This window comes from Danio aesculapii, chromosome 16 (assembly GCF_903798145.1).
Source record: "Danio aesculapii chromosome 16, fDanAes4.1, whole genome shotgun sequence".
NCBI classification, from domain to species: domain Eukaryota; kingdom Metazoa; phylum Chordata; class Actinopteri; order Cypriniformes; family Danionidae; genus Danio; species Danio aesculapii.
The window spans coordinates 52,317,243-52,327,242 of record NC_079450.1 but is presented as its reverse complement, the minus strand read 5'-3'; the positions used below and the strand labels follow the sequence as shown (position 1 = coordinate 52,327,242).

The window sequence follows — 10,000 nt, the reverse complement described above, 5'->3', positions numbered from 1 at the left end:
ACAGCCGAGAACTGTAAAGGCTTTTATACTTACTAATAATAATAATTCCTTACATTAATATAGCACTTTTCTGCGCATTCAAAGCGCTTTACACATAAGGGGGAATCTCCTCATCCACCACCAGTGTGCAGCATCCACCTGGACGACATGACGGCAGCCATAATTGCGAAAGACTGCACACCAGCTGATTGGTGGAGAGGAGACAGAGTGATATAGACAGAGGCCAGTGGGCAGATTTGGCCAGGATGCCGTGGTGAAACCCCTACTCTTTTTCGAAGGACATCCTGGGATTTTTAACGACCTCGGTTTAGCTTTTCATCTGAAAGACGGCATTCACTGAGAATTTTTGAGTCCCCATCACTATACTGGGGCATTAGGACCCACACCTTTCCATCCGGAGCTTCTTCACGGGACTCCACATTTGTAAACACTCCCTCCTTCTGGCTCGCGTGGGTCTCGGTCCCGCCCACACTTGTTAGCGATACTAAGCTGACCAATCGTCGTTGCAACGTGTAGTAACATTTTTTTGAGAGGTGCGCGCCAGCGACGCCAGTGGCCACTGCGAGGGCTATGCGTCCACGCGCAGGCCGCACCGTTGCATACATGTGGCTTCACGCAGAAGTATAAATCAGCCTTTATACTTTGGTCTTTTATAATGTAGCACTGATACCGATAAAAGACTGAGTTTTAGTACCCATCCCTAACAATAATATGCATGTTTTGTAAAGCTTCTTTGAAACTACAGTTGAAGTCAGAATTATTAGCCCCCCCTGAATTATTAGCTCCACTGTTTACATTTTCCCCAATTACTGTTTAACAGAAAGAATATTTTTTCAACACATTTCTAAACATAATAGTTTTAATAACTGATTTATTTTATCTTTGCCATGATGACAGTACATAATATTTGACTAGATATTTGTCAAGACACTTCTATACAGCTCAGTGACATTTAAAGGCGTAACTAGGCTAATTAGGTTAACTAGGCAGGTTAGGGTAATTAGGCAAGTTGCTGTATAACGATGGTTTTTTCTGTAGACTATCACAAAAAATCTAGCTTAAAGGGGCTAATAATTTTGACCTTAAAATGGGTTTTAAAAAATTAAAAACTGCTTTTATTTTAGCCGAAATAAAACAAATACGACTTTCTCCAGAAGAAAAAATATTATCAGACATACTGTCAAAATTTCCTTGCTCTGTTAAACATAATTTGGGAAATATTTAACAAAGAAGAAAAAAATCAAAGGGGGGCTAATAATTCTGACTTTAACTGTATAATTATTATTAAAGTTGCTATACAAATAAAGTTGAATTGATGGTTGACTAACCACAAAACACACCTTATGAGTGCAAGAGCAAAACGTGTTGAAAATGGTGAAGGAAGTGACACGCCACACGCTTTCAGACACAATATGTGAACAGCATCTAAGCTGAAACAGCCCAGAACTCGCCCAGAAATTACATTTAATCAGCGACTAGGCTTGGACCTTGCGAAACCAGGAGTACAAGTCAGCATTTAACTCAAACACGATGTTCTTCATTAAAACATTTAATTATGAAACAACCAACCTCCTCCGTTGGAAGCCGTTAGTTTTAAATCAATACTAATGTGTTTACAGTCAAGAGTTTACATCAATAAATAAATATTCAGATCTCAGCTTCGCATTTTATCCGAAGTAGCGTACAACAAACAGCCTGGTCTGCTGGTTTAACACAAAGTGCTGTGCTAGAATAGTTTCATCCCCTCCCAAAACCAATATCAGACCCGTGATAGACCTCAGAAATACAGCATTCCACTAGATTCAACAGCACTAGAGGTACAAACCATATTTAAGGACATAGTCTACATCTACACTGTTAAGAAAACGGCATGTGGCAGTCGAATTAACTTGTACTGCATTCTGGTTTACTGAGAATTTGCTATATTGTATATCATTTGCTTCCTACAGCACGTCATGTTTAAGTCGCATTGATTTACAGTACTATATTGCTCCAAACCTCTCACGTCCTTGCAGGATGTCTGAAAAAATGTGGACAGCGTAATAGATGATCTGTTTTAATGTTGCAGAGTTGTCCTGCTTAAGGCTTCTGTCTTAAACGTCCTAATATTTCAGCCGTTTCTGGAATGTAATGTTAGGACGCGTTTGATTGATGGATTGATTGTCTTATAGTGCTACAAGACGATCAGTAAGTGCATTAGTTTTGAGTCTATATGCATTGGATTCCCACGAACTGAGAGATGACGAGTGTTGCAGCTTCATGGGAGTGTTTGTCTTCATTGGTAAGTGCATTTCATATGCATAGAAACAAATCTGCGAGTGTGTGTGTGTGTGTGTGTGAGAAATCTGTTACATCGCAATCAACCCTGAAAAACGTGGAGTTCCTCTTCACTGAAGTCCAGCTGTCTGACCAGTCTGTGAAAGAATACAATGAGAAGAAAGCAATTCATGTTGAAGGTGAAGATCATCCAATAATGCATTAAGGGATAGTTCACTCCAAAATTTAAATTTTATAATTTAAATCTCCCTTTAAGAGTTTCTTTCCTCCGTCAAACACAAAAGATATTTCAAGGGATGCTGAAAACCAACAGCCATTGACTTCCACTGGTTTTTGCTTTTCCCACTCAGTCGACGGTTACATGCTTCCAACATTCATCAAAATATCCTCTTCAGTGTTCAACAGGAGAAAGAAACGAATGGGTTTAGAACCACCTAAAAGTAAAGAGTGAGTAAATGTTCAATTCAGGGTGAACTATCCTTTTAGTATACATTCATGGCCACTTTATTAGGTACACCAACTGCACATTAATGCAAATGTCTAATCAGCCAATCACATGGCAGCAACTCAATGCATTTAGGCATGTAGACATGGTCAAGACGATCTGCTGTAGTTCAAACCGAGCATCAGAATGGGGAAGAAAGGGGATTTAAGTGACTTTGAACGTGGCATGGTTGTTGGTGTCAGACGGGCTGGTCTGAGTATTTCAGAAACTGCTGATCTACTGGGATTTTCACGCACAACCATCTCTAGGGTTTACTGAGAATGGTCCGGAAAAGAGAAAATATCCAGTGAGCGGCAGTTCTGTGGGCTCAAATGCCTTGTTGATGTCAGAGGAGAATGGCCAGACTGGTTTCAGCTGATAGAAAGGCAACAGTAACTCAAATAACCACTCGTTACAACTGAGGTCTGCAGAAGAGCATTTCTGAACACACAACACGTCCAACCTTGAGGCGGATGGGCTACAGCAGCAGAAGACCACACCGGGTGCCACTCCTGTCAGCGAAGAACAGGAAACTGAGGCTACAATTCACACAGGCTCACCAAAATTTAACAATAGAAGATTGGAGAAACGTTGCCTGGTCTGATGAGTCTCGATTTCTGCTACGACATTCGGGTGGTAGGGTCAGAATTTGGCATCAACAACATGAAAGCATGGATCCATCCTGCCTTGTATCAACAGTTCAGGCTGGTGGTGGTGGTGTAATGGTGTGGGGGATATTTTCTTGGCACACTTTGGGCCCATTAGTACCAATTAAGCATCATGTCAACGCCACAGCCTATCTGAGTATTGTTGCTGACCATGTCCATCCCTTTATGACCACAGTGTACCTTGTACCAGTGTATCTTCTAATGGCTACTTCCAGCAGGATAACACACCATGTCATAAAGCCCGAAACATCTCAGACTGGTCATCACCAGATCTCAATCCAATAGAGCATGTTTGGGATGTGGTGGAACGGGAGATACGCAGCATGGATCTGACAAATCTGCTGCAACTTTCCAGTACCCTGTTGAATCTAAGCCACGTAGGATTAAGGCAGTTCTGGAAGCTAAAGGGGGTCCAACCCTGTACTAGTGAGGTGTACCTAATAAAGTGGCCAGTGAGTGTATGCTTCAAAGTTGTAGGTGACTTTTTGCTCTCTTTAGTAGATAATTAAAGAAGATTTAATTATCTTTTAGAGTCAGAAAAATATATTTCCTTAAAGTGATTAAAGTGTATAATGTTTTTTCTTCTGGAGAAAGTCTTATTTGTTTTATTTTGGCTACAAAAAAAGCAGTTTTTAATTTTTTAAAACCATTTTAAGGTCAATATTATTAGCCCCCTTAAGAAATTTTTGTTTTCAATTGTCTACAGAACAAACCATCATTATACAATGATTTGCCTAATTACCCTAACCTGCCTAATTAACATAGTTAAGCCTTTAAATGTCACTTTAAGCTGTATAGAAGTGTCTTGAAGAATATCTAGTCAAATATTATTTACTGTCATCATGGCAAAGATAAAATAAATCAGTTATTAGAAATGAGTTATTAAAATTTTTATGTTTAGAAATGTGCTGAAAACAATCGTCTTTTCATTAAAAAGCAATTGGGGGAAAAATATACAGGGGGGCTAATAATTCTGACTTCAACTGTTAAAAACAAATGAACTCACTGCACTGCTGACTCCGTGAACCCAGCAGGGCCGCACACACACACTAAACACTTGGAGTTTTCTGGCCTCTCCAGGAAGTTCTGCAGCATACAAGCATCTATCCGTCCTCTTCTGCCCGTCCACGAGTCTGCAGGCTCTGAGAGAACATACTGCACCTCAAATCTACCAGAAACAAACACCAGCGTTAGAACGCTAAAGTTCTGCATTGACAGTATCTGCACATTTAATCATCAAAATTAAGACTTTTTTTAACCCATGTGCACTGTTCAAATTGACTCCCCTTTCGTTATGTCGGTGGTTGGTTTTGCCACATTGACTTTCTATTATAATGCCATTATTTAATTGCAAAGCCATGACAGCATATAATCGTGCATTCTTGATTGTTGGTGGTTTTCCCTGTTGGGAACAAGCGGCAACCTCCCGCTCTCCCTCGGGAAGCCAATACGGAAGTAACTGAAACTGCAATTCATCAAAATTCCGCTAGTCCTGGCTCCATAATAGAGCAAATTGCAATTGAGCCCACTGTTAGAATGGCCAACTTTACAGCAGAAAAAAAGGTGTTTACAGCCTGGTACAAAGAACGATTTTGGTTCATATAGCTATTATTACCCTCCATGACAACTGTGAGGGGGTGAATTTTTTGTATAACTCATCCGTTTCCTTTATATTAGGTTATATTAAGTTTGCATAATTAAGGGCGTGGCCACTTGAGTGACAGCTAGGTCTCGCTGGTCGCCGTCACTTCACCTCAGCTGAATCCGGCAGATTAGCCACTGATCTCGGCATATTCATCGTATTTTTGTGTTGTTTTATGTGGTTTTACACAGTCAGCTGCCTTTTGGACTTATTTCTTACAATTATCAGATGATATGGGATGCTGTGTGCACTTAATTGTGCTCACAAACCATTTGTGTGGCCTCGTTTCCCATGTGAGTAAAGTTATATACTTGTATACCATCTCTATAAATGTGTTTGTTTTATTTAAGATCATTTATCATTCATATTTTTCTTTAGACCCGTAAAGCACTCCAGAATCTGACAGATTGATTAGCTGTAGGCTCTAGAACAGTCATCTGAAGCGTTATCATACAGTGTTATGCTGGAGTTCATCAATAGTCTTGGATTTACTAACACAGACTATATTTAAGTGTTTGGAAGTAATTTGCGTTTTCCTCCTGTAGAAAAATGTCATAAGAACAATGTTTAGTGGCTCAATGTATTACTACAGTGTTTTTAAAAGTCTAAACACTTTATTGATATATAAGCAAGCACATGTGGTCAGAACACAAACGAGTGGTCAGAACACAAGCACATGTGGTCAGAACACAAACGAGTGGTCAGAACACAAGCACATGTGGTCAGAACACAAACGAGTCGCAGGTAATAAAGTATCAAGCGTTTCTCCCAAAGTAAAGTCTGTCTGCCAGGTCTAAGCAAAGTGCCAGCAGGTGTCTGTAGCTCTGCTCACTCTCCGCCTCTTTGCCCTTGTTTGGTATCCCGCCATGGGTGCGATGACGCGCGAACAAAATGGCGACAGTTGGCTGTGCCTACTAGTAGCTTCTTTTGCAGTGTTCAGAAACCTATGGGTGACGTCACGGATGCTCCGTCCATATATTTTACAGTCTATGGTTGGGAAGAGGTACAATTAGTCATTTTTACTGTGGGTCATTAGTTGGCATCATTAACCCTTTAGATAGGCCTGTGCTTTTGGGCTTTTATATGGAGTTCTATTCCCCTTGTTCTCCGTGTACGAGTGGGCGCAGCCATTGGAATCTTTTTGGCTCGAGACTTCCAGTCTCATTCACTTCCATTCATTTTTAGACGTTAAAAACAGCTCGTTCTGCTGTTTGATGTTGCAAACTGATGTTATCTTATTATATTATTCTACTTTATATGTATAGTCATGAAAACATTTGTTTGTAGAGCAACTAGTTTAACCGTTTTCTGCCGTTTAATATTCCTAGTCATTTTTCCCATAGGCAGCTGAGTCGAAAGTTCTACAATCGCTAAACGAGCGCACTTCCGCATTGAAGAATAAGGTCAATAGAGTAAAACAGCAGATTAGATGTGTGTGCATAAATACACTTACTGGGCCCTCTCATACACCCAGGCGCAATAAGGCGCAAGATGTGTTTGGCGTGATTTGTTGCTATTTTTAAACCAGTGCAACGCTAATTTTCCTGTTTTGTGCCATGTTGTTTAAATAGCAAATCCATTTGCACTACTTTGAGGAGCCCCGTTTACAAGAGGAGTTAAATGTGACCCAATTCCGATTTTTTGCTTATATGAGACACAGAAAACATGAAAAAAACGAATGCATCGGATATTCAGAGATCAGTTTCAGGCCTCCTTCATATGTGGAAATAAATCAGATATACAGTTGAAGTCAGAATTATTAGCCCCCCTTTCAATTATTTTTCTCTTTTAATTATTTCCCAAATGATGTTTAACAGAGCAAGGAAATGTTCACAGTATGTCTGATAATATTTTTTCTAATTTGTTTTATTTCGGCTAGAATAAAAGCAGTTTTTAATTTTTTAAACACCATTTTAAGGTCAATATTATTAGCCCCTTTAAGCAAATTTTTTTGATAGTCTACAGAACAAACCATCATTATACAATAACTTGCCTAGAAGTGAAGTGTCTTAAAAAATCTAGTAAAATATTATTTACTGTCATCATGGAAAATATAAAATAAATCAGTTATTAAGAGATTTATTAAAGAGTTTTTAAAAGTTTTAAATTTATTAAGAGTTATTAAAACTATTATGTTTAGAAATGTTTTAAATAAAGCTTCTCTCCGTTAAACAGAAATTGGGGGGGGGGGGGATAAACAAGGGGGCTATTAATTCAGGGGGGCTAATAATTCTGACTTCAACTGTAAATCTGATATGTGACAATGTGACGGTCATGTAAACAGGGTAATATTGTGTTCAAAAGGGAAGAAAAGGTTTTGTTTTTTACCCAGACATTTAAAAATATTATATTTTAGAGCAGTGAGCACAATACTATGATACTGTGAAACTGTGATATTTTTATCCAAGGTACCTTCAGAATCTTATACCGGCCCATGCCTAGTTGCAATGCAACTTTTAGTCACCAAAATGTGCAATAGGCAGCATCAAAATAAAGTCTTACCCAATGAACAGTCACAATATGTAATGTGTTAATGCTACCTTTCCTCTTTTGTACATAGTTCATCCAGCTGTGACTGCCAAAGTACGTCTCTCTCCTGCCGGTTGAAGAACATCAGCTTCATTTTTCTAAAAATAATAATAAGTTTTAGTGTTAATGTTTATATTATGGAAAACATTTAATATGCATAAAACCAAACACAAGTATTACTCAATATTCTGTAAGGTTAGAACACCTAGGACCATAAAAATCTGCATGTTATGACTAGGCCTGTCACAATAATCAATATATCATGACTTATCGTGCAATATTTGGAGATGAGCTCAATAAGTTTTATGGTTGCGATATATATTTACAAATTCACAAATAACGTTAAAGCCGTTTTACAAATAATATTTACATTCTACCTTACTGCTGTCAAAGTTTATAATTGGACCTAATAGGACATTTAATAGTGTATATAATAGGACATGTACATTTTTAACATCAAATTATTTTAAAGTATTTATGGCTATTTCCATTATCATGCTGTTATACTGTATAATCATTATATAATCAGTGACATAAAATGATCTCAAAATGACAATAATGTTGCTTTTCGCAATAATTTCTGTGACAATATATCACACAACTGTAAAGGTAGCAAAACATGTCTAGAATTTAAATTAGGACAGAAATTAGATGTTTGATTTTAGAAAGTCCAGGGATTTTTATTTGATTTTCTTTACTTTTTCTCTTTAAATAATGACAAGCACAAATAGTTACTCTAAAAAAAGTTTTTAGTTTAGTTTATTTGTTTACAGGGTCAATGCGCATTAATAAACATTACTGTAAAATGTGCCAGAATTAGCCAAGAATGGCTATTTTTCATCTGTAGACCCCTTACAGAACGTTAAGAAGTCACACCAAAATAGAAGCAAAGCATAACAGAATACACTATGATATATATACACACATATACATACACACATAGACATGCATGCATACATACAGTTGAAGTCAGAATTATTAGCCCCCTGAATTATTAGCCCCCCTGAATTATTAGCCCCCCTGTTTATTTTTTTTTCCTAATTTCTGTTTAACAGAGAGAATGTTTTTTTTTCAACACATTTCTAAACATAATAGTTTTAATAACTCATTTCTAATAACTGATTTATTTTATCTTTGCCATGATGACAGTAAATAATATTTGACTAGACATTTGTCAAGACACTTCTATACAGCTTAAAGTGACATTTAAAAGCTTAACTAGGTTAATTAGGTTAACTAGGCAGGTTAGAGTAATTAGGCAAGTTACTGTATAACGATGGTTTGTTCTGTAGACTATCAATACAAAATAAAGCTTAAAGGGGCTAATAATATTGACCTTCAAATGGTTTTTAAAAAATTTAAAACTACTTTTATTCCAGCCGTAATAAGACAAATAAGACTTTCTTCAGAAGAAAAAAATATTATAATATTATCAGACATACTGTGAACATTTCCTTGCTCTGTTAAACATCATTTGGGAAATATTTAAAAAAGAAGAAAAAAAAGTTCAAAATGGGGGCTAATAATTCTGACTTCAACTGTACATATACACATACATGAATATACAGCATGAAGAGTACATATTCGATTTGGGAGTTACTGTCCCTTTAAGTGACATATTACAGTGTGTTTGTTGTGTTTTTCAGATTTACACTACCCGACAAAAGTCCTGTCGCCTATTCAAGTTTTAGGATCATGCCTTGACTTTTAATGATTTCATTAGGACAGTAAGGTCTGACTTTGCTTAGACAAAAGTCTTGTCACTTGACAGAAATAATGTCTAGTATAGAATATAAAGTCATGGTGCAGTGGAAACAGAATGAATATTGTGTCTGACTCCCACGAGCTTGGAGGACTGCATCCATACATCTCTGCAATGACTCAAATCACTGATTAATAAAGTCATCTGGAATGGCAAAGAAAGCGTTCTTGCAGGACTCCCAGAGTTCATCAAGATCCTTTGTGTTCATCTTCAATGCCTTCCTTCATCTTACCCCAGACATGCTCAATAATGTTCATGTCTGGTGACTGGGCTGGCCAATCCTGGATCTCCTTGACCTTCTTTGCTTTCAGGAACTTTGATGTGGAGGCTGAAGTCTGAGAAGGAGCGCTATCCTGCTGAAGAATTTGCCCTCTCCTGTGGTTTGTAATGTAATGGGCAGCACAAATGTCTTGAACCTCAGGCTGTTGATGTTGCCATCCACTCTGCAGATCTCTAGCACGCCCCATACTGAATGTAACCCCAAACCATGACTTTTCCTTCACTAAACTTGACTTATTTCTATGAGAATCTTGGGTCCAGGCTGGTTCCAGCAGGTCTTCTGCAGTATTTGTGATGATTGGGATGCAGTTCAACAGATGATTCATCAGAAAAATCTACCTTCTGCCACTTTTCCAAAT

The 10,000-nt window shown here is 37.8% G+C and overlaps 1 protein-coding gene across 2 annotated transcripts in view; it reads right to left on the bottom strand.

The window, feature by feature from the left end:
* Positions 1-10,000, bottom strand: part of LOC130242954 (cytochrome b5 reductase 4) — a 34,586-nt gene that overhangs the window by 3,105 nt on the left and 21,481 nt on the right. For both annotated transcript variants that reach the window (XM_056474937.1, XM_056474938.1), the window contains exons 14-16: positions 7,612-7,698; positions 4,436-4,597; positions 1-2,414 (exon numbers count right to left, since the gene is read on the bottom strand). The exon at positions 1-2,414 is cut by the window's left edge and continues 3,105 nt beyond it. In XM_056474937.1, coding sequence (XP_056330912.1) covers positions 2,360-2,414; positions 4,436-4,597; positions 7,612-7,698 — 304 coding nt within the window. In that variant the 3' untranslated portion in view covers positions 1-2,359. The remainder of the gene's footprint in view (positions 2,415-4,435; positions 4,598-7,611; positions 7,699-10,000) is intronic.